Source organism: Apiospora phragmitis (genome assembly GCF_038363925.1).
Source record: "Apiospora phragmitis strain CBS 135458 chromosome Unknown utg000010l:1.0-9815664.0:9184709.0-9829525.0, whole genome shotgun sequence".
Lineage (NCBI taxonomy): Eukaryota > Fungi > Ascomycota > Sordariomycetes > Amphisphaeriales > Apiosporaceae > Apiospora > Apiospora phragmitis.
The window spans coordinates 342,162-366,938 of NW_027117410.1; the positions used below are offsets into that span (position 1 = coordinate 342,162).

The following is a 24,777-nucleotide window of genomic DNA, read 5'->3' on the forward strand; positions in this document are numbered from 1 at the left end:
CTCCCTCATGCTGGTGTCGCGGTGGAGGGTGGTATTAGACGGTCCGTGGTGGTGTGACAACAATGCGAAAAATAGGCTGGGGTTAGGATCGTTGAAGTCATCGGTTAGAGAAAGGGGGGCCAGGAGGGGCGTTTAAGTCCGGCAATCAATGCACCTTTGTAACATTAGTAACAGGTTGAGCCTAAAGCCACTTGGTTAGGGGCCGGGATTGGGGTAGCTCCAACTCTTTCGTGATTTGAAATGGCCATGGCGCCCTAGGTTAGATAATTTCTTCCATTCGAGTAAAGCGCGATCTTAACACTCAGATACGTTGGAAACATCTCGGGAAGACACGTTAGGTAATGCTGGCCCGTTTCCGATCTTGAGACGATCGTCCCGTATCAAAGATGGGCACGAAGATTGCTCAAGTCGAATACGAAACTGACGGCCAAAGATTGGGCAACACGAACAAAACATTCGAACTCAGAGCCCCTCGAATGTTTCGAAACGCTATTAAGTTGAGAGGCTCGGATACTTCGGACGGCGGTTTCACTAGTTGCACTTTATCTTGACTTCACGAGACGCCACTCCACTGCCAAATTATGCGGCCTTGATCATACTGCAGAAATGCTATGAAGTTTCTTTGATTCGCATAACGACATCAGAAAGTAGATATGAGACTTGCAGCTGCCGACGGGATAACAGCCAACGCACTTTGTGCACCACCCTCGAGCTGCATCAGGCAGTAGGCCTTCAGCGCCACCAATGTCGATGCACAATAGTGATCGCCCTCTTCAACTCATGCCACTGAAGATAAGTCCAGTCGACGTTGATCAGTTTGACTGCAGGCGCCATTCCGAGCCGCTGCGGACTATGGTTCCTGCATGCGACGTTACACAATGCCTCCCCTGGCGCTACGGGCTGGTGTCCCTCTTGGTTGCTCTTGTCGGCTCTTATACGTTTACTGAACAACCTCGCGTAAATAAAGGCTTGTGCGTGAGTGTGTGGCGTTCAGGTTGGCATTGGTCGACTCGCGCTGCCTTACAACAAAGCTACCCGAGTCAGAAGTGATACAGGGCTAATGCGCTCGCCCAGAGGCAGCCCAGTGAGACATGGAGCGAGTAGTGGCCGAGAGCGAACTTTCATCCTTGCTGACTTTCGAAGAGTAAATCAGGTGCTGGTGAATTCGTGTCCCAGGCATACCATAATATTCTCCTAGGGTGACCATTCACCTCAATATCATGATCGTTGGAAACCTATGTATGTTCGGCGTTAGGGGGAAGGTGGGAAGCGTTTAAAAGAAGACAATGGTAAGATGGAAGACTTCTTGATTACAACTCGAGTCCTAGTGTTCAGTGTACGATGTTTTCTGGAGTCTATTCTATGGATGGAAATATGATGACGGGTAGAGAGGCTAGAAATCAGCGCCCCTATCTTACGTCGCACAGCGGACGGGATGTGACTTTCCTAAGTACATAGAAGAGCACACATCAACAGAAAGCCGATGGCATACGCCATCTGCGGATGTAGGTAGAACATTCGCCCGAAAGAGAAGTGTCTGAGAGGAAGATACAAAATGCTGATCCTCAGACAGTAATGCTTGTCGATCGCTCACTAGAGAGGTGAGACTTGGGTGCAGAGCATCTGCGCCGGTTGGACATACCTGGCATCGATATATACTCCTGGATTAAGGAAAACCTCTGAAAATTTCGATTGGAGCGAAAGCCCTGTTACTCGAGAGCAGACAGACAATGCAGCAAGTCATTGTACCGCTGTTATACCACGTCAATCTGGACGCTATGGATCACATAATCAGTCGCCGCTTTTGCTCAAGCTTCGCTCAGGCCGGCTCAGGTTCGGCTTGTATGGTCTTGGCATTGGTCACTCCTGCTCACGTCCCTCCGGCTTATCCATTGCGACAACGGAGCTGCTGAAAGCGAACTGCCAAAGTGTACCAGGATCTATAAACCACTTAGGAAAACATGGATGCGAACAAAGCACTGCCTTCAGACATGGGCGGAAAATAGAGCCAGGGGTAATCCTATACAAGTAGAAGCTCCGAATATAGCTCTATAGAGCTAAAGATGGATACTTATAAAAACCTTCTTCCAACGAACTTGTTATGTTTTTCCTTCCCTCCTAGAATTCTTTTAACTTAGTTATTAAACGGTGTTTTTATATATAAGACTTCTTTTTCTTATTCTCTTACTAAGGAATATTCTCCTACTACTTTTATTAAAGTTTAAGCAGTTCGTTTAATTCAAATAAACACGGCTTCCTTAAATCGTAGTAGTCGGTTCGATATCGGAGCCGCTCTCGACTTTGCTATTTAAAATGGGCTATCGGAGCGATTTACTATTAATGAACACGTTATTCGTAAGAAGCTCCAACGGAAAAGCAAAGAGGCTTACGAACGAGAAATAAAACTTTAGGAGTCGTATATTATTAACTGCTAAGGAGAGTATAAGCTTCTAACTTAAATAGATATATGTAACGATTTCCCGAATCCGATCCTCGTAATATGCGAACGATGAAGCACTTTGCCGAAGTTGTCGGAATAACCACACCAGGAAGGTTAGATAAGACGGGAAAAGCCACTACCTAGAGCGTTAGGAACAAGATGCGACGATTCTATAATATGTGAGAACGCGATTACAAAGTTAGCATTCCAGAGGAAGTCAAGCTTTCGGTAGCGCCAGTGAGTTAAGTCTAATATCGTTACTTAACTAGTAGTTGTTATAACTAACTTATAGCTAGTATATAGACGGAGAGCTGGTGGATAAGTTGAATCTTTCGAGAGAGAAACGCCGGCTAACTTTTCTCACGATAGTAAACTACGTTCACCTGCAGGAGCATCTCTAGACTTGCGATCATTATAACTACTTATATGAAGGCAGTCGAGTGGACAGTGCTAATTTTCTTAACACCTACTGCTTTACGTTAGTACGACTGAATGAAGTTTGTTAGGCTGTCTACAAGGTTAGAGACTAGACTTCGGTAATCCGTTACAGCTTCGGCATCCACTAAGTATACTGTTGAATGGGCTTTTCGTACGTACGTATAAAGATTAGTTTTGGGGTTCAGGTTGGTGGTATATTTATTCATTATCCTTCTACCTGCTGGTTAGCGGCAGCAGCCGCCAGAATACCATATATACGGAAAAGGGGCATGACTCGTGCGTATATGCACGTGACGTCCCTGGTGAAGGACCAGCCCCTGATAGGATATACTAACAGCGACTCTCCGATCAGGCAGCAATCAAGCGGTGTTGGCAGGTGACACGAACAGGCGACTCACTGGGTCCACTATTGTGGCGCTCTATAAAGGGCACACTTCCTGCCTATTGCTATAGCACGAAAAAGCAGTCAAGTTGCTTCACTTGAACGTCACGCTCGGAATCGTTTAAGCCGGTGAGTTGATTTGCCTAGGAGAGCCCCAGGGCAAAGTTATATACTATAAAAGGACAGAACAAGAGACGCAGAGTTGCTAGTGGAGAAAGTAAGCATCGTGTGAGGACAGGTCTCAACAGGAGTTGGACTTCATATACATACCAAAATAACCACTCCGGTACCTTGAGTAGGTCCCACTTTTGGTCACTTAGTCGAGTGGTAAATTCAACAACAGTTACATGTCATGAATACATTACTCTACAATACCACTTTCGTTATATGACTTTTGAACAGAGCACCGACCAGCACACGGGTAATTACGGCAACGAGCTAGAATTAACACTAAGTTGTGCCCAAGGGAAAACCCTCAGGGGAATAAAAACCCTCGGGGACTTAGTCTAAGCGAATGTCCATTGACTGCCATCCCTTTCAAACGTTCCTAACAACTTTGTATCAGCCGCTCACTGGCACCTCCCGCTAGTTTGACCCGCCGAGACGAGGCAAAATCCCGAGCAGCAAGGCGGGTTGGAGGTGATCTCCTATAATTCGCGAATTAGCCATAGCCCAAGATATGCTTCTTTTTCTGTTGTACTTACGCAGATGTTACCGTCTGGGAGGCACGACTGGGCAGCAGCCTGAGCCGTGAAGACGGCAATGGCAGCGTAGACGTAGGTGGATATCTGCATCTTGATTGAGGGGGCGGTTGACCGTTGGTTGGTGGTGGAAGGTGGATGATGTCTTTTGTTTTTGGAGGTAGAATTGGCTTGTTGTGACTGTGGAAGTTTTTGGGACAGAAGGAAAGAAATGGAGACTCTCTCTGCCTTTATAGTTTTTTTTCGACGTGGAGAGGCGCGGCCTGCGCTCTTGGGATACTCATCGCCCGTTCGGGCGGGCTAGCACACAAGGCTTCGTTGATATTACCTATTGGTATGTAAACGCCAATATTACGTTAACCATCATAATTATGTTGCGATCATCGCTCGTCGTGATTGAGCCCGCAAACTATTGCCTAAAAAGTATGCAGGGTGCTTAGAAGGCACAGTCAGAAGTATGCGTAAGATCCAGACATGGTATTCCCGCCGATGGTATTCCCGCTTCACCCAACGTGAGTATTAGCCTTTTTTTAATGGGCATAGGAGTTATCAATTGAGTTTCCCCCGGTGTGTTAGAAGTCGAAATCGGTAGTTAAAGCTATGTTGAACTTTGGCGCCTTCCACTCCGAACCTATTTGTGTCCAACACGTTTGTGAATAGCAAGGCCGCATATCCTATTCGACCTGAAGTCTTTAAGTTGCTATCGAGACATCGTTTTAACTGACTTCTGAAAAGACGGATGCCAGTTTTCTCCCTGGAAGCCGATATCCGAACTTGATGCCATTTCCTGTGTGAAATTGGCTGTTGTCACCGGTCATGGAACGATCACCAATAAGCCTTAAGGCACGGGACGTGGGAGCCACCTTAGTATAGGCAAAGATTAGCACTCGGTTACCAACTGCAGTCAGCAAGGCAGTCCTTGGACGTCGCTTGAATTTATTGATGTTACAATATACGAAACTTGGCGGCCGTCTGCTGACGGCTTACCCACCAACTTGCTGATGGATATGGAAGGTTGGGGTAAACAATGGAAACAAAGCCGTTGACATTACGCCCCGACCTCTGCGCCTTCAACCGGGAATTGTATATTATGAATGAAGTCATAATATTGCATCTCTTCTCAGCATTGGTTGATTGTTGAACGCTTTAGCTAGATGGTAAAGGTAAAAGTTTGCGAACGCTGACAACTCCTTACCGGTACTGGCTCGGACTTATTGAAGCGGAAGATCGAGATTTCACAACGGTACACGCGGCTTGTGTGACACGAGGACGGCATCTGTTGCCGAACTCCTTGAATCGGTCTTATTTTCTGGTCTGCATGTATGTCAAATGAAGAGAAGCGGGAAAGCAAAATTCACACCTCAAGGCCTCAACCTTTTCCCTCGATTTTCCTGTGGTGTACCTATCTAGGTAGGTATCATTTCCCAGGCTTTGCTGTCGATCCTTTGGTTTTAGGTCATATTCTGAAAGACTTCGAAGAGATCCCCAGTGGAATCATTTTCTACGACCAGAATTGGAGTCGCCTACCTAGGTAATGTATCTTGAATGAGATTCCTAAAGAAGGAGCGTCGATGCGGGGGCGAAGAATGCTACAGTAATGTGCATTTTGCCTATGTGCCCATAGAACACCGCCTCCTGTCAGACCGTGACACAAGAGCGGGGAAGGCTTGGTAGAGAGGTGCCCAATGTTCAGAAAGTTTGTTTTGCCAATTGTGGCAGGCTGCAGCTGAGAGCGGTGGTGGATACTGTGCTCCCGTCAAGAGGACTGACAACATCTAGCGATGGACTTGAATCCTTCGGTGGCTAGGATCATACCTGGAAGTCGATGCCTGTGTGGATTCCTGTCTGGCGTTGCTCCGCCTAAAACAGTGTGAGTAAAAGCTCACGCATCGCACCAGCGCCGTGTTACTCATTGCTTATCATTCTGCGGGGTGAGAATTGCTCTTTGGGATTTCATTGCAACTGCCGGCAGCCAAACAGAAACCTGCGGGAACGGTAAAACATTGTGCGAGAGTGGATAAGCAGCGTGCGGAGCATGCGGATGACTATTGATTACAAAGCATGACTTGGAAGTAGTATATACATTGATCATTATTTGAATTAGATACTTTCATAATTACTATACGTAAACAACGGTTGAGAGAATGTACAAATCCGCTGTTGGATGGAATGAACCGACTTCAACCAAACAAGACGCGCATACTGGACAAGCACGTGAGTTTGGTGAATCTATACAGAGACAGGCTCCATTTCCAACCCTGGAATTTCCGGACTCTTGGGTCTCCTCTCGTGCTTTCATTAGTTCCCATCTGTTGCTACTTTTTGCCACTTATATGGAGCTTTTCATCGGTAACGTGCTAATGCAGGACCAAGCGCATAACGGGGCTTCTATCGCAACCACGGATAGGGATAATGGCAATGAGATTAGAGCTACCTATTAATTAAGGCCCAAAGAATCTGTCCAGGTCCTATAGTTCTGTCTATATATACTGTTCGACGCTGTGCGTACGAGCGCCACGAGTTATGGCTGGAATGTCGCTATCCAGCCGGTTGTCGACTGACTCGCGTCGTCTGATCTAGCTAAACCTTTACCGAGTCAGCTATGCCACCCTGCGTTGCGACACACCCCCTAGATTACGATGGGTGATCAGTTTATAGTAATCTGCTTCGAGTAGTATTAGTGGCTAAAGGCGTTCTCGCTAAATGTCTTTGAGGTTTAGCAGAGATCGAAAGTGCTCGAACTTCTATTATGATAAAGACTTGGTAAAACTGTCTGCTAGCATAATTATAGTAGGTAGATAATTAAGGAGGAATGTTCCCTTCATATATTCCTGCTTAAGCTATATATTTTAAATATCTATATATTTAAAACGCGTATCGATCTGTTGGCCTTAACTTATTACGAGTCGAATAGTCTAGAGATTATTATAATATACCTTAAGAGGCTCGCTAAGATCCAGGGCGATTTGCTTTATAAGGCGTTGAAGGGCGATTGCCTCCTTAGTTGTCCTTTCGACTCCGAGGAGCTCTGCTTCGGTTGTTGATGTGGTGACCGTATCTTGTAGTCCTGAGCGCCATATAATCGGTCTACCGAAGAGTAGGACCAGGTATCCGGCTAAAGACCGTCTGGTTTCCTTATTGTCTGCGAAGGAAGTGTCGCTTGTTATAATTAAGGCTTTTTTATACTTTCCGTTATATTTAATAGCTAAGAATCGAGTATTATATAAGTATCGGATCATTTGCTCTACTGCTTTAATATAATTAGCTAAAAGGTTTATTAAAAATTATAATAGCTAGGCTATAGTGCGAGTAATGTCTAGGCGGGTAATAACTGCTGTGTATATAATAGATTTAACTATCTCTTAATAAAGCTTAGTTTCCTCTCTTGTTACAATTCCTAGATTCCTTGAAAGAGGCGTTGTTGGTATCGGAATTGTGGGCATATACCGGTCGGTTTCTATAATTAGACTAAAGCGCCTGGCTACCTTCTCTACATAGGTGTCTTAGCAGAGATAGAGTTTCTAGCTAGTTCGGTCTCTAACTACCTTAATTCCGAGGAACCATTAGATATCTCTTTCTTCTCGAAGCTTATATTTAGCTTTCAGCATCTAGATAAGGTTATCTATAGAGGATTTGTCTTACTTTTAAGAAAAAATAAAGATGTCGACTATATAAAAGAGGATTAGAAGCTTGTCGTTAATAAAGATATAGTTCTCCTCGGAGGTTCGATAAAGTCCTATATCTTCGAGGCTCTTAGCTAACTCCTTGTACTATAGCAGAGGTGATTCCCTTAGGCTATAAAGGGCTTTATTTAGTTCGGCGACCTTCTAGTTATCTTCTCTAGCTTATATAAACCCAAGTCCTTTATACCCTTAAGGGAGCTGGCAGTAGATACTTCCCTTACTTTTATCGATATTGCTATTTAAGAAGGTATTTATAACGTTGTACTGCTTGTACTCGAGGTCGTAACAGGCATATATAGCTATTACTAGTTAGAATGACTTTGCTACCAGCGTAGCTGTGTAGGTCTCGTTGCTTAGATCGAATTAGAGATCTCCTTATATATAGATTTATACTTTATATCTAATTAGGTTTCCGTTTTTATCTGTTTTATATATAAAGACCTATTTGAAAAGAAGAGGCCTAGTAGAAGCTTTTAATTAGTCGATTAGCCTCTAGGTTCTTCTCTATAAGAGCTCTTAGAGCTCTTTTCTATAAGCTTCTTAAAACTGCTGTCTGTATTCGTGTGTCCTTAGGTCTGCGTATGTCTTTAGTGGACGTGGGAGGCTCGACCTAGGTGTTTGTTAAATAGCGGCGAGAAAAACGCTATATAGTTTATAGATTTCTTTATTTATTAGCTAGTCTTCTGCCTTTTCTTTAAACAAGACTGCCCCTGCGAAGGGCGTCTGAAGTCTCTTATTTCTACGCGTTGGCTCGTCGTTATACACTTCTAATCGAGTCCGTCTGTACCTCTTCGTTAGTTGTATAAGTTCGCTTTATAATAGATTAAGCTATATAGTAAGAGTATCTTAATATGTTTCCCTTAAATTTAACTCTACTTAAACTATAATTATATTATTATATAATCCTTAAGTTTACTAATTAAAAGGTGTGGGATAAGCGGTTAGCTCGTTTACCGATGGCTCGTTTCGCGGTATACTAGTTTGCGCGTTAGGAGCATCTTGATATACATCCCCTGGATATACCCCTACTTAGGCCGGACTTGAAACCCCTTCTTCACCTTGCTGCTGTATCCAGTCAGGGACGTCTCCCACGCTGGTTAGACTCTTAGGCAGGTCGTCAGGAAGTAAAACCCCTTCTTCACCTTGCTGTGTTAGCAGGTCGTTAGGAGGTGTTGCCCGTACAGGCGGTCCCTCTCTAGGTTCCATTAGGTCTGTGAGAGTCTGTACGTTGAATGGCAGTTGCGATAGGTGCTGTTCTGGGAGTGCCCTTATTTGATCAGAAGTTGTATTCACCTCGGGAGGTTCAGGTGTCTAATCAGGGGTAGCGTAAGGAGAAAGAAGTCCCGTGTCTTCTATAGGCTCTATCTTTACCCCCGAGTTCTTAGTCCTTTCGCTTAGTAGCGCCTGTAATGTGTCTTGCTATAGGCACTCTTCGTTGCTAAAGACGATAGTGTTAAATTCGATTTCGAGCTGAGTATATAGTTAGGGCTCTAATAACAATTTAAACGTGAGTAAGTCCCTTGTTACTTTAGCTCTTAACGCTATAGTCTTTTCTTTAGGTGTATAGTATATCGACTCGTCGAAAACCACATCTCGAGAGATAACTACCTTATTTAGCTCTAGGACCTAGATCCGGTAGATATTAAGTATAACATAGTTAATAAGGTAGCTAATATAAGCTTATACATATGTCTTATAGTAATTGCTTTTAACTCGCTTAGTCTGTTTATATTTAACTTTTAAAGGGTAGGCCTTATGGCCGTAGGCGTAGATACCGGTCCAGTTTAGTCGATAATTAATCTCTTCGAATAGATATCCTGGGGCTTAGTACCAGCGATGGTAGAGAGAAAACCACTTTTCCAGGCGTTCTTTTAGCGAGACCCAGTGGTTGCGGCGGACAGGGGTCATGTTATACAGATATGCTGCTGCTTGCTAGGCTTTAGGCTAGAGATTAGAAGGAAGCTTCGCTTAGAGGCTTATATAGTTTACTTTAGTCTATATAATCCCGCTATATCGTTCTGCTCCGCCGTTAAGCTCTTTGGTATAAGAGGGTGTTGTCTTAATGTCGATGCCCTCCTCTTTAACCTATTATAAAATTTTGCTTTCCACCTAGTCCTCGAAGTTTAGGATGCTGCGGTCTCTATCTATCCGGATCTTAAGGATAGATAGCCCTAAGTGTTATCGGACATATTGCTTAAATTACCATATAATATCTTTAGTATCTAGTTTATTAACGATTAGATATACATATATATAACCACTATACTTATCGCTTATTACGCACGTATATTAGCAGTAGTTATAGTCCTTTTTTAATAAAAAAAGGTTAAGCCGGATCCTTTAAAAAGGCTGCTTAGCTTAGCTCTCGCTAAGCTCGTGGGAGATAATCTTATATACTTTCCCTATACTGCAATAGGGGCATTTCTTTATTTAAATCCCTTTAAATTAGACATTCCTCCCTGCCTTAATAAGCTTCTCTAGGGATCTTGCTCCTATATGTCCACTGCGTAAGTGCCAGACCCAGGGATCGTTAGTCCTGGCTAGTTTAGGGTCCTTCGACGTCCGTCTTAAGCGTCTAGTTAGTAGTCCCTTATTTAAAAGGCACTAAAGATATATAAGTAGGAATAGAGCAGTTTAATATAAGAGGAATAAACTAGGATATATTTAATAATCTAAAGGTTATATCTCTTATTAAAAGTTATTATAATCCTATTACTTTCTAAGCTTTTATATTATAATATGCTGTCTAGGCCACAGGTCTAGTAGCCTTCCTTTTCGAGAAGAGTACCACTAACGATATTTGTATAGAAGGAATTACAGCTACATTCTAAAGGATAAGGTCTCGAGTCCGCTCTCCCTCAGGGCCGTTAAGGACGTTCTTAATTACACGAGTGCCCCTTATAGTGACTCTAAGGCGGCTTGTCCTAGCAAGTATAGAATTATCGTCGTAAACAGGCTTTATAGAACTTAGAACCAGTAGAGACTTGTCGTTAATTAAGTGCTCGCTAGACTTATAATTATAGATTATTAACTAATATAATAGATATTTAATAAGAGCTATAATCGTTCTTAAAGTATAATCTATTAATTAATTTATTAATACGACTTTAATAAAATAGTTATCGTTATATAGTTTATTATATCCTATAATAAGGTTTATTAAAGCTAGTTAATTACTATTACTTAACTCGATATTAATATTAATTTATAATAGCTTAATAGGTAAAAGTATTTCTTTATAATTATCTTAAAGCTTAGTAACGATTTTATGCTACTATTATTTATCGAGCTCCTTTTTATATCTATTAATAGTCTCTTTTTTTAATTTATACCTATAAGATAAGTGATCGATAATCCTGTTAAGAACTGCCTTTTAAAGGATTTAGCAATTCTTAAGCTTAAACGTATATCTGCGGTCTGCAATAGAATAAGGGCATTTATATGTCTTCCTGGTGCTTTTCGACTCTTAACTAGATTCTTTGCCGTTCTTATCTTTCCCTTAAAAGGTAATGAAGACACTCCTAAACGTAGGATTACATCTCGATTCCCTAGTAGAGCTTCGGATTGTCTTAATGAAGAGCTCGCCTACCTGTTTTAAGGTAAAGACTGCCTGCCCCTCGTTAAGTACCTCATGCTCGGCTATTTGTTGTCTGACTCCCTCAGCCTAGGAATGAGCGTAGGGTTCAACTGCTTGGAGAAAGTAGTTGATTAAAAGGTCTCCAACGACTTTAGGGACATTATATCGCTCGGCCAGGTTCCTTTTTAGCTCCCAGGTCTTATACCACTCGATTAGATCAGTTGATTTGCTCTGAACAGATAGGGTATTAATATATTTTATCTAGGCGATTCGCTTTTACTTAAGGTCGAATGGTGCTAGCTTAGATTATAGATATTTAATTATAGTAGGCAGGTCCGCTTTAATAGGGCAAAGCTAGATCTAAGAATAGTTAATTATTTAGAGAACTTAGTTATATAAGGCCTTAACTCTAGTACGGTTATTAAGGAATTTACTTAAATTAAATTAATATTATTTAACTAGTATATTATAATATATTTAATTAAACTCGGTTAAAGTTTTAAGTGTCTTATTCCTTAATTTTATAAAGTCTTAGTATAAGTTTAAACTTAGCTTAATTAGCTCCTCGTCTATATCGATATTAGCGTATTTAGCGATATTAAATCTATACGCCTTATACTTATAAGCTTTAAATTAAGGCTTTTAATCTTAAGTAGTTTTTAAAGCTACTTAAATTAAGTAATAAATTATTTAACTTATTATAATAAGATAAGTTAAATTAAATAATATAATATAATTATAGTTAATTATTTAATAAAATTTATAAAATATAATGTTTAATAATATAAGCTAATTAAATTATAAGTACCGGGCTTATAACTATCGCAACTATAAATAAAGATAATAGTAATAAGATTAGAGCTACCTATTAATTAAGGCTTAAAGAATCTATCCAGGTCCTATAGTTCTATCTATATACACTGTTCGATGCTATGCGCACGAGCGCTACGAGTCATAGCTAGAATGTCGCCATCCAGCCGGTTGTCGACTGACTCGCGTCGTCTGATCTAGCTAAACCTTTACCGAGTCAGCCATGCCACCCTGCGTTGCGACAGCTTCTTTTTCTCACCTGGGCATCTATATATGCTACTGCCAGGCTGGAGTTGTAACACAGTCTCTTTCAAAGTACAGCATTATCTAGGCGTGAGGTACTTGGAGGACCTTGTGCTGCCTAGGGTGCTATGGGTCGGTCTGGTGAGCGCGCTTACCTTCAAGTTGCCCTGTACAATATCACTCGGCAACTGACTTACCCGCGATTTGTTAAGGCACAGTTGTTATAGTGTATCAAGTTGAAAGTACGTCGCTCAGGAAACACGCTCGTTTCTGATGGCGCTAACACAGCCGCATAAAAATCGCCGTTCGGCGTTATACTCATGCTGTCAGGTATCAGCAATTTCAAGATGTCTTTGACTCTAAAGCCGGCTTGGGACTGAGTGGCCTTGTGCATCAGATGCTCATGATTGAGTCAGCACGAGTCGTTCGTTATTCGCGTATCGGAATATGGATTTCCCAGTTGGGAAATGTGGCCGACATCCAGTCCCGCATCATTGCCGAGTGGGGCGCGATAGACAAGCTCCCGTGGCTAAGCAACGGCCTGTTATGTCAGTATCCATCTGACTGTTTGCTAAATGGCATGCCGGCTAACGGTGTGAGCTGTTTGTTGAAGGCCTTTCAACGCTGCCCCTTCATCTAGCGGTCACCTATGAAATCCAGAATTCTAACGAAACATACCTTACAAAGAAAAGATGCAGCATGTGTACACCGTCTAATTCGTGCCGAGGGAGATTGGTTGCCTGTCTTCTAGGTTGGTTAGGCGTTCATGAGGCATGGCAACAAGAATCGCTCATAAGTAGAACGTAATTTTCTATTCTTGGACTGCTTCACCATCCTCATCATCCAGCATCCCACAAATAACCACCCACTTTGGTAATCCTACAACGATGTCGACTTCTACTGCTTCAAGTGCGGCGTTGCGCCTCCCGGAAATCGTTGCGCTGATCGTTGACCACATCTACCAAGAGGTGCAAGCCAGAAGGGGCAGGCGCCGCCAGGATCTCTATCAATCCACCGACTACGTCGACACCCCAGGCGTTCGGTTTAAGCTGAGGAAGGCCGCTTTTCGCCACCTCGTCTACCTTAACTCTCTATGGTTCCATAGTGTTATATCGGTCCTCTGGCGCCACCCAACCCAAACACAGATGGACCCTTGTCTCACCGAGTTGTTCTGCAGCATTGAGCCGGCGCGCCGCAACATATATGCGCAATATATTGAACGGGGCACCTTGGTCTTTGCGGAGTCGCCTGAACTTCCGTGTCCCAGGAGAATCTGGATGACGAAGGATCAGAAGAAGCAGAAGACCCCCGAGCAGTGGCTGGCTGCAGTCGACTTTCTTCGGATGAGGACCCTCATCGTCAAGTCTGGCTTGGGTAACAATCTTCCTCTGCTCGGACGGAATTGTGTCGAAGATGTCTTTTTCATTTGCGACTGGAACCCCGATTACCTGCAGGGTGATCTAGATCAATTCGAGGTACGTTTAAAGAGAGTTACGCTTTATTGAACCAGTGTTATAGCTCCTAACACATTCGGGTGTCCAGATGATGTTCAAGCGACTCCAGTTCTACGACTATGACCTGTCCTTGGCTCCCGTGCTGCAGAAATTTGGGGAGAAGATGACGAAGAAGAGAAGAGAAGAGCTAAGCAGCGATACTCCCTTCAAGATCGACGAACCTGCGGGTTATTATCCGGGTGATTGGAGTTCGTCCAAGGGTTGTTTCTATGCTTGAGATCTGAAAAGATGGGTTCTGGCTACTTCATCACACGGGAATTGGCTTGTCCAATTCATTTGTGCATACCAGAAGTAAAAAGATTCGTTGGCACACAGGGTCTTGCGCATACCCCTTTTAGCTATGCATCGAGGTGCCCACATTAACCAGAGCAATGAAAATACCAATCCTAAACCTCGTGGCCGCACCCAAGATGCCTCTCGCCCAGTGCCTCCAACTCCTCGATCATTATCAGATCCGGACCCACCGATCTCGTTTTGACGTTCTCAAACATGAAGGGGTTGACGGGGGTCTTGGGGATGAGCTCCGCCCCGTCCATCGAAAGAATTGCCAGCATATGCGCAGCAGCCTGTAATGGTCGTTAGTTCTACCTTTTTGACAGGGGGACTCCAAAAGATGCCCAATTAAAAGCACTCACCTTGGCGTTGACCGTGAGGGTCTCCGGGTCGGGGTTCTCGATGGTGTCGCACTCCTGGTGGTAGCACGGATCCTGCGCCTGTCCCGTACCAGTGTGGAGAAATCCGAAAGGCTTGTTGAGGACCTGCCAAAACGCGGCGTAGTCGCTGCCATTCGTCAAAACGGCGGGCGTGACCTTGTGTCCTTGCGCCTCAAAGTGCTCGACCCAGAGCTGCTCGATGACCTCGGACCCGGGCGGCGCGATGGACCCGTGGCTGCTGCCGCCCGTGTCGGCCACGCCGAAGTAGCCCCGGGCCACCATGTCGAAGTTCAGGTACGCCACCAGCCGGTCCACGTCGGCCGTCGCCAGGTTCGCGCAGTAGTGCTTGGACCCCACCAGGCCGTTCTCCTCGGCGGCCCACCAGGCGAAGCGGACCTTGTTCTTGGTCTTGTACTTGGCCAGGGCCTTGGAGAGCTCGAGGAGCAGGCTGGTTCCGGAACCTTGTTGTGATGATTATTGTCAGTACTAACCTGCTTATCTCACTTGGGGTAGGGGCGGTGGTCTTCAGGAAGCCTTACCATCGTCATTGATACCAGGACCGGCTTGGACGCTGTCGAGATGCGCTCCAAGCTGTGTATTCAGTTAGATTATTGTTCGCAAACAGCATGGCATGGCATGCACTCACCATAATTACATTTTCCTCATCACCTCCTTCGAGCTCAAGGATCACATTCTGCGTGGTTCTCGTCTCAATAGTCTGGGTCTGCTGAAAATGGGCCGTGACCGACTCCCCAGCAGCGATGCGTTCCTTGAGCGCCAAACCGTCTGCTTCGTTGATGAAGCCGCAAGGCGCGAGGTCGTCACTCGGTTCACTGAGCGTGCCGCCCGTGACCTTGGCGGGCGTATCGTTGTAAACGATGACAGCCGCGGCGCCGGCGGCCTTTGCCGGCTTCACGCGACCCGCGAGGGTGCCGCCGGTGGGGCAGCGGAACCGCTGAACCAGCACGATCTTGTCCTGGACGTCGAGCCCCGCGTAGTTGGCGGCGTCGCAGCCCGCCGCGCCCTCGGGGCCCAGGACCAGCGCCGCCGTGAGGCCCTCGGCGCTCGTCGAGGGCGAGTACGTCAGCCCGTAGACGTAGATGGAGGAGTCCTCGTCGTCGACGACTTTGAACTTGATGCTCTCGACCGAGTTGTACAGGCCCGGCAGGTCCTGCTTCCACGCCTGGGCGCCCGGGTACTGCGACACCAGGCCGTAGACGTAGTCGACGGAGGCGGCGTAGCCGGGCAGGCCGAAGGCGCGGTTGCCGCCGTGGGCCAGGGCGATTTCGTTCAGGGCTTCTAGATGCGACATCAGACTTTTCACACTGTTAGCGTTTTTGTTCTCAGATCTTGATTGCCATTGATTGGATTCGCAATTACCCTTCGGTTTTGATGTCGGCTTGCAGCTTCTCGGACTCCACCTTGACTTTGCAGGTGCCCATGACGCGGGCCGCCAGGGGCAGCATCGCTGCCATAACCATGGAGTTCCTCATCGTGGGGTTCTTCGTATCGAGCGATGCAACAACCTGGCTTGTCAGAAGAGAGCTGACTAGAAGGGGGTGCTCGGGTGTCAGAAATATCTGAGACGTGAACGGGCGGTGACTCGCAATTTATATATCGCGTTAAACATGGATTTCATGGACCAAGGTACTGGAATATCCGATATCTGTTTCGCTGAATTATGACTGGTCCATGCGATGCGGCTCACCCTGCCGAGGGTTGGGCGCTGCCCATGGCATGGAGACCGACGGCAATGGATGCGGACTCAAAGTACGGATGAGGAAGGTCGAGTCTGCCGAAGGCAGATTTGTTGGAGTTTGCCAAGCCGCCAAGGATAAACACGACAGGCACCTTCTGGTTGTGTTATCGCGCTCGCCAAGCGCCCCCCCCCCCCCCGGGTAACGGCTTCGGTCCATACAGAAGCACTCTGGAAGGACTTGGGCAGACTATAACGATAACATACTGAAGGGAGTTACGTAGTAAAATTGCTGGACCAGGCCATTTTACCTCCGGTAAAGTCTTATTAGTTTCAGCTCTAGTACATGATCGCTATTGTGATTATGGATTTGGGCTCTTGCAATCGATTCTGGGGTAAATTGTCCAATCGACTGAAGCTTTTCGGTTTTACGTGATACTCTACGGCCTCCCCTCCAGTGTTCCACTCATAATCATCGCTCGCTACCGTTTTGTGTACCATTCGCGCTCCGACATAGCTCCGTGCTAACTACACCAGTCATCCCGTAGTATCCTCTTCAGCATCTTTTAGAGTCTCAGCTACTCTGCCCTCGGCCCGAAGGTCGTTACTTCATTCAGGTGCTCTGGGTACGGGATTGGGTCTAGCGAGCGTGGATTAGCGTATGACCTGCCAAGACGTGAAAACTTGCTAGGGTAAAAGACTTACTATAATTAGGTACGCATCGAATACGCCTTATCAAAGGTCGTTCTTAGCTCTGCATTCTTCGCCAATGTACCTGGGACAACTCCGAGGTACGATTCGGCGTCCGAATACAGCTGACTCTTCTGGGACGGCGCCAACTTTGCGAAAGAGCTCCAGCCTTTCTTTCCTTTGTCGTTAAACTGTGCGTTAGCAGCTCTCTTTACCTGGTTTTTACTCGGTATAGCTGTCGACAGATCCTTGTCAATGTCGACTGTGTGAGAAGGCGCCTTCGAGCTATGTTCTTGAGGAGAGTTGATGACGTTGCTATCCCCATTCCCATTCTTGCGCCCGCCTTTCTCACTGCCACTGGCCTTCGCGCGATCCTGCGGCTTTCGAGCAACTACGTACATCGGCACGTCATCAACCGTTCGATTCGCGACGTGGACCGAGTCGTCTGTTGCCATGATACTTCTCCCACCATCCACAGTCGTACGCTTGCGGATCTTCAACTTCGTATAGTGGCTGCCGAGCGCCTTCAGCCCTACAAGACCCTCGTCGGACACGTCCAGGCCCAGCTGAGCAGTGGGGCAAAACAGCAATGCCTCGCCAGTCTGAAGGGTAACGATGGTCTCGAAAAGTACCTTGTTGTTGCCGGGGTCGTTTTTCTCGGCACCGGCCAGGTGCTTTTTCAGCACTTCGTACCAGGCTGGAGAAAGGAAGCGGTGGACAAATGTGGCGTTCGCCAGGTCGACGAGCTCCGGAGCGAGGGTGGGTTCCTGCGTAGCGATGATAACGCGTGTGCCCGTGTGGCGCTGCTGGCGTATGATGGAGGTCAAGTCTCCCGTGAGACTGCGCGCGGCCCCGGATTGGACAAGGAACTGTGCATCTCCCGTTAGTTACCTCCTCTAGCATTCTCGCGATACTGACGGCTTATTTACTTACCTTATGGGCTTCATCCACGGCCACAACACGACCGCATGTGCTCCGGTCCTCTAGAAATATGGATAGGCAAATAGAGAATAGCGCACATGCATCATCGGAGCTGACGAAGGGATCGCTCAGGTCGACGATGGTCAGAGAGCCAGGCGCGAAAGCCCATATGTCTTCGTCCGCCTGTGCCGGCCGGGTGGATTGCGTCAAAGGGGAAGGGGCAAGGAATGTATCCAACAGCTGCAACCGCATGCTGAGTGGCACTTCTTGGCCTCTAACCCACCCAACCTCTGTAAGGCGCCGACGGAACTCGGTATACGAGAACTTGGGGCCCTCCATGGCCATCTGACGAATGATGCTCATGACCACCTCCATATACAAGGGTGGGTCGCTGGACGCGGGGTCGACCGCCATGAGCTTCAGGATCCGTGAGATATTCAGCTGGTTCTCCGTGAGGTACAGCGGCATGACCTTCGGGGGCGGAAACCCGGATGGGAGGCCGGAGAGGTTCGAGTAGAGGCGCTTCATCGCCCAGATGTTGGAGGGGCAGACGAGGACGTTGACGGGCACGCCGGAGGAGCACAGATACGCCGACTCGCACAGCTGCGTCGTGCTGTCGTTGGTGAAACTGTCATAGTGCATCACCATTCCAGATAAGGGATTCGGGAGCTTGCCGGTGCCGCTGTTCTGGTCGATGTAGCTTTCCAGAAGGCAGCTGAGCGTGTGGCTCTTGCCTGCACCCTGCGATCCACAGATAAATGTCGACCAAGGAATGTTCATGTTGGCTAGAACAAGTCTGTTCTCGGCAGAGTTATCCGGAACCCCTTGTTGAATGCCGATCAAACCGTACTGAGTGATGAGCTGAGGGGTGCCGTCCTCAATTTCAGAGTGAAGAAAGCTGTCAACGCCCGAGGTGAAGAGAGGCGTGTTGATGAACGCTTCGGCCTGTCGTTTGTAGAACTCAATTCGTGCTTCGGAAACATTCCCCTGGTCTTCGCCCAGCTCGACACCATCGATAAGCGACATAAGCGGGTAGAACTTCGAACACTGTTGAGGCGTCTCGTCATCCGTCGATTCGGAGGAGTCGACTTTCAGCCATCGAGTCAAATTGCGGCGGGTTGGCAACATCTTTGCAACAGCAAGGTCTGCATCGGCCATCGATTCCATCGCTGCCGTCAGGCTGAGATCACAACGTAGCAGCCCGGGAGAAGTGAAATGAGATGATCTGCGCTCCAAGGTCGTCAAATCAATGTTCTGGGCCAGAAGAAGATGCTAAGTTCAAGCTCCGACGAGCAATAGAGTTGCAGCATTAATCCAAGCTCTAAATCGGAGGTCTGGACCTTGGTCGTACAAAGAGAGCAAACAAAAATAAGGTATTCTTTCTAACGAGCAATCTCTTACCCGTTTTTCACCTGGACCCAGCGGTCAAGCTCTGTTTCGTTTGACACGGGACTTTGCAGTGCTATTCACCGGGAAACCCTTTCATCTCCCATATTCACCCCAATTAGAATCCAAACGAAAATAGTGTCCTCTAGTAATTCGTAACACGCCAGATAGGTTACGGAACAGCATGTCGAGAATGGCTGCCTGCATACCTATGCTTGCGCTATTTACTTCCCCATCGCTGGATACGAGTATTGGTAAAGCGCCCGTCTCACGCTTGACTGAGGCAACTTCCAGCTTCCTAAGTAGATTGCACGTTTGCGGTAGTAGATTTCACGTAATTAGACTTAGCATCCTTGTCCGTTTGTAGGAGAAAGATCAACGAGAATTTCAGTCTCGCTACTGTCTCCTCGGTAAACAAGAACTCCTTTGCTATTCTGTACGCTGCTGTAGCTTTCAAGTGTACCAAGGGAAACATAAAGTCTATTGTGGAATCTCCACCTAAAGGTGGTGGTAGTCTATTGCTGTCTCACAAGCATCGGAACCTGCTGGATATCATAGATAAGATGCAAGCCCAAGAAACCAGTCACTTCGTGGACCTGCCCCTGATCATCATCTTTCTGGACTAGTCCTCAGGCACGCGCTCTGTACTTGAAGGCAAGTTTGACATGTCTTGTACTACCAAGGTCAGTCGGGTATTCAATACCAGAGCTTTACACAGCCGTAGCGACCTCCGATTAACACCTATACTTATTTCTAGGACACATTCTGCATTGGTTTAGCAACGAAGCCCATCTTGTGGCACAATCGTTCCGTGAATGACAGCATCAGCGTCCACCCCGTTGCTGACCGTCTCATGTCTTCTGAAGTTTCTTCGGTTTAGACTTGGAAGTTCCGACAGACTGATCATCTCCTGTGGCTTCTGCATAATGCTGCATAGGTGGAGTTCCTTGTGGTGGAACTTCTTAAACGGACTAGAGTCTCAAGGTCATCACTGGCCGTTATCGTGTTAATCGTCGTCACTGCCGTGTCCATAAAGGATCTGAAGAACATGGCAGTTTATAATGTCCAACTTCAGTACTACCTTGGTCCAATTGACAGAAGGTTTACGGTCTGGTGTCTAAAGCCCTGATCTTAGAATAATAACAAGTTGGTGTACATGGTATTTTCTAGTATCACTATGTTCCCCGTAACGCGTTGGAAGGTCACATTCAAGGTACGAGTTCTGGGACAAAATCTCTAGCTGGTCCGAGGGCCAACCAAGCCGTGGCGGGCTACCGGATGAGCCATCCCGGACAATCTTCACCAATGACAGATACTGATGTTACGATAAGTCTCACTTTCGGTGAAAGGATTGAAGAAGTACTAGAGCAGAATCAAATCGATATTCAGGCTATAAGAACAGCGAAGGACTTTGACACTGACTTTTTCTCATATCCACCTTCCTACATCTGAAGCATCGTATATACTTAAGCAACACAGAGCAATTTACCAATTGCTACCATCGGATGTGGAGGGCTCCTGGTCGAGCTCTGCCATGAATATGGTTGTGATCCAGCCCGAGATGCTCTCTAACACAGCCTGTGAGGCGGTTAAGTTGGCTAGAAAGCCCCGAGTACTGATCATTCTCAATCTCCCCTAAGACAACTGCATGGAATTACCATCATGACTTCTCGCCTTGTCATTGCGGCTGTGTAAGAGCCGTCGTGTCTGCAGATTGACGTGGATGACGTTCACGGGATATTGGGAAATTGAATTTCATATGCACCAGTGCCTCGCCATGTCGCCCGATGTCGGTACATCTACAAAGGCTCAAGTGTTTGGGTATGGCATTTTGGTTTCGTATGAGCTTAGTAGCTCCCGTTCGCCCGAGTTGACTGCTTGGCAACGTCTGGGGTTATTGTCGGCCACGTCAGATAATAATGGGTTTGATGAGCCTCTCTATGCGGATTTTGCGTAGGAATTAGAGGATCGACAACGCCAAATCTGTTAAAGTATTATTAGTGTAAGGCAAAGTCGGTAGCTCTGGCTTATTAGGGGGATAAACCTTTGCCGCATTAGGAATCGTGCGGCTACGTAGCAGCCGTAGCCGCTCTCCCCCCTACTGTAGCCCCCTCCTAGCTTGGTGCTAGGCCCTGCCGTAAAACAACGAGGGTATCGACTGATGAACACTAGGATTGGCAATATTTTACATTCCGCTGTGAGTCCCCATGCCCACGTGGCCCATGTATATGCTCCAGGAGAGCATGCGGAATGCGGCCGTGGAGGGCAAATGATGGACAGGGACAGCATGGGGCGGACGATCTGCTGCGTGCGCACCGTAGTTAGTCTATGGCCAGCCCTACGATCAGCCTTTTCAACAAATGCTCGGTAACTGAAAATAGATTGCTATTCTCCACCCCTACCTGTCCTACCACTACCCCGGTTTCATATTTGTCTTAACCAGACTGAGTACCTACCTTCTCACCGTCGTGGCTCATCTCATCGTTGTTTTGTTGATGCATTGACGCTCTCATGATGGTAGTCAAAACACAAGCCTCGATCGATGACGCAAATCGAGTACGCGTTGCTCTCTCTCTCTCAGACTAACAAGGCTGCAGACGACCCCAGGGGACGTGCAAGTGCTCCGGCAGCCTCGGATAGAGTAGGAAGATACTGGCAAGGCACGCTGACAGGCTGGTATTACGCGTTCCGTCTAACATTGCGAGTTGTGAGTTGGCTCCGTGTTGTAGGATAAGCGTTAGTTGGGGCACTGACGTACATCTCGAGATGCACACAATCTCTACCGAGTGGCATGTTATATAAAGATGATTGTCTCTCCCTGAACTCCCTACTTTTCATTTCTCCTCATCAGCATCAATAACAACAGCTACTACATTCTCAACTTCATTCACAAAGTTTCTTCACCTTTCACGTCTCTCTTTACAAGACTTTCACTCTCACTCTCACTACTACATCCAAGATAACTATCATCATCCAATCTCATTCCTTACTCTATCAACATGCAGTACTCCATGATCTTCACATCGGCTCTGGCCACGTTCGCCACCGTCGACGCGGCCCCACTTGAGCAGCGCACCCCTCAGTACGTCCCTTTGCATCCACCCAACAACTAATCTGGTCATCGTACTTTCACTTACATAGGTTGCCTAGGGGTGTGCTCGGCGGCCTTCTCGGTGACGGCGGAGCCAGCGGCAACAGTGGCAGCGGACAACAGCAGGGCGGCAGCAATGCCGGTGTTGGTGGCCTTCTCGGCGGCCTAACTGGTAGAGACACCGAGGTCGAGAAGCGCACCCCTCAGTAAGTTCTTTATTAATACTTACCCAATAGCTGAGTCATCGTACTCTCACTTACACAGCCTGTCTAGAGGTGTTCTTGGCGGTCTCCTTGGAGACGGCGGCTCTAGCGGCTCTGGCAACGGACAACAACAGGGCGGCAACAGCGGTGTTGGTGGCCTTCTGGGTGGCCTGACCGGCAGAGATGCCGAAGTCGAGAAGCGCAGCCCTCAGTAAGTATAACCAGTTCGCTGAAGGCTCTTTTTAGACATTTTCTAATTCGTACTACTCAGGGGTGTCCTGGGCGGTCTCCTTGGTGATGGCGGCTCTGCCAACAAAGGTAACGGACAACAGCAGGGCGGCAACAGTGGTGTTGGTGGCCTTCTCGGCGGCCTGACTGGTCGAGATGCCGAGGTCGAGAAGCGCACCCCTCAGTAAGTTTATTCTTCCGATGCGGGCTCGGTCCGGACGGTTTCTAATTCATGCTCTTTAGGGGTGTTCTTGGTGGTCTTCTCGGCGACGGTGGCTCCGCCAACAAGGGCAACGGACAGCAGCAGGGCGGCAACAGTGGTGTTGGTGGTCTTCTCGGCGGCCTGACTGGCAGAGATGCCGAGAACTGGAAGCGCAGCTTCCAGTGAGTCAATCATGTGGCTTATGCTAGGCTTGGGTTCAACGTGTCGAACTTGTCCTCCTAGGTGGTTTCGGTGGTCTTCGTAATAACAGTGGCTCCGAGGCCGACTATAGTAACGGAGAGGAAGGCGGACACCCTGGTGGTGGACATTGTATCCATTGCATGGAATATGTAAAGAATTTTCCTATGTATACTTTACGAATATATTTTCTTCTCCTTTACTTATAGATTATAACTTGATGCATTATGTCCTGCTTTTTGTGGTGCGATGATTAAAACCGTGCACTAACTAATGCGCTAGCAAGGCACGCTCGATTGTGAATCAAACCTAGCCTTTTCTATGCGTAAGCCAGCTGACGGTGCTACGGTCACCCCATGTAACGGCGACCCCTAAATTTAGATAGCCCTTGATAGTACTACATATAAATTAGTATATAAACTAGTCAGCTTTTGATTTATAATTAATTAAATAATACCATCGTTTTCCTTTTCTTTTCCTCTTTCCGATAGGCTGTAAACTTAACGAGTTAGTACTGTAACGCGCGATTTAGGATATTATAAATAGCTCGTTAATAAAATAAGCCGCCGAGAAGTATAATATTTTTAGAATAATTCTAAGGGCTTGGATTCACGGCCGCAAGACTATAAAATAACGGAATAAGTCCTTCTAGGCCTTAATAATAGCGGAAAAGTTTTAGATCGTAATTTAATACCTTATATAATATGATCTAAGCTGCTTACCGGCGCACGTTATTTTCTAGATGTTTACCTAACGGATTTTTTAAGCTAACGGGATTAATATAATCCTCGGTAAGCATTAAGTTAAAAGATTTATTACTCGCTATCCATTTATCGGTGTTACTTTTTTTAAGAGGATAGATTTTTTAAAGCTTAACGTAACTTTTATAAAAAAAATTATCGAGTTTTTCGAACGGCTTAATAATCCTATTTTAAAATCGATCCCTCTAGAGTTTCGGTTTAATATTGACGAGATCGGTAATTAGTTCGGCTGTGGAACGAATATAATAATTATTAGACCTGTTAGAATAAAGAGAATACTAGTTATAAACTCTTTTAATTAAAAATAGGCTTTTACGGTCGAATATAATAATGCTTTAGGCCGAGCTTTACCTTCTTTTATTATATTTAAGGGTTAATAAGTTCAGTAGTAATGGTTTCCGGAGGAGGAGGACTTATTAATAGATGTTATAGAGGATTAGGTTTTTGCGGTATCCCCTAAAGGCTAGACCAATAAGGAGCTGGCCCTGGTGTAACTAAATGAGGTCTTTATCCCTTATATAAAGCTTGAAAACGAGGACTAGTGGCGGCTTATTATTCTGGATAGTTACGCCAGCCACGTAAACGAGGACTTTATTATAACGTATTTAAAGTATAAAATATAGCTTCTCTTTTTTTCGGCATACTTGTCGCACCTATTATAACCCCTAGATCTTGGTCTCTTTAATATATTAAAGGATACCTACCACCGGAAGGTAACCCTATATTATATAAGGCTTAATAATATAAATATAAATAAAAAGGACTTCTTTTAATATTACGAGCTAATTAAAAGGTTTACCTTTCGGCCGTATATAATAATTAACGGCTAGGCCGTAACTAATATATTCCTTCGCGATATTAATAAGCCCCTTAATAGCTAGAACTGGAGGATAGAAAACTAAGCAAAGGCAGGACCATCTAAGCCTCCCCCCAACGTTTTTAATAAACAATTCTTTTTTA

At 46.1% G+C, this 24,777-nt stretch overlaps 5 protein-coding genes across 5 annotated transcripts; 2 read left to right on the plus strand and 3 right to left on the minus strand.

Moving 5' to 3' along the window:
• Positions 1-3,829: 3,829 nt before the first annotated feature.
• On the minus strand, positions 3,830-4,382 carry PG994_012692 (uncharacterized protein; the record flags this gene model as incomplete). The annotated part of the gene is made up of 2 exons (XM_066864101.1): positions 3,965-4,382; positions 3,830-3,907 (listed from the first exon to the last, which is right to left on the minus strand). The coding sequence occupies exons 1-2, from the start codon at positions 4,052-4,054 to the stop codon at positions 3,830-3,832; spliced, it is 168 nt and encodes a 55-aa protein (XP_066710249.1). The 5' UTR covers positions 4,055-4,382.
• An 8,779-nt stretch (positions 4,383-13,161) lies between these two features.
• PG994_012693 (uncharacterized protein) lies at positions 13,162-13,779 on the plus strand (the record flags this gene model as incomplete). The annotated part of the gene is made up of 1 exon (XM_066864102.1): positions 13,162-13,779. The coding sequence occupies one exon, from the start codon at positions 13,162-13,164 to the stop codon at positions 13,777-13,779; it is 618 nt and encodes a 205-aa protein (XP_066710250.1).
• Positions 13,780-14,174: 395 nt separating this feature from the next.
• PG994_012694 (uncharacterized protein) lies at positions 14,175-15,934 on the minus strand (the record flags this gene model as incomplete). The annotated part of the gene is made up of 5 exons (XM_066864103.1): positions 14,175-14,354; positions 14,424-14,902; positions 14,981-15,032; positions 15,088-15,757; positions 15,822-15,934. 5 exons carry the CDS (start codon positions 15,932-15,934, stop codon positions 14,175-14,177), a joined length of 1,494 nt encoding a protein of 497 aa, XP_066710251.1.
• Positions 15,935-16,847: 913 nt separating this feature from the next.
• PG994_012695 (uncharacterized protein) lies at positions 16,848-18,915 on the minus strand (the record flags this gene model as incomplete). The annotated part of the gene is made up of 2 exons (XM_066864104.1): positions 16,848-17,696; positions 17,761-18,915. The coding sequence occupies 2 exons, from the start codon at positions 18,913-18,915 to the stop codon at positions 16,848-16,850; spliced, it is 2,004 nt and encodes a 667-aa protein (XP_066710252.1).
• Positions 18,916-22,133: 3,218 nt separating this feature from the next.
• On the plus strand, positions 22,134-23,044 carry PG994_012696 (uncharacterized protein; the record flags this gene model as incomplete). Its single annotated transcript, XM_066864105.1, has 5 exons — positions 22,134-22,216; positions 22,276-22,431; positions 22,490-22,639; positions 22,700-22,840; positions 22,900-23,044. 5 exons carry the CDS (start codon positions 22,134-22,136, stop codon positions 23,042-23,044), a joined length of 675 nt encoding a protein of 224 aa, XP_066710253.1.
• Positions 23,045-24,777: the final 1,733 nt, after the last annotated feature.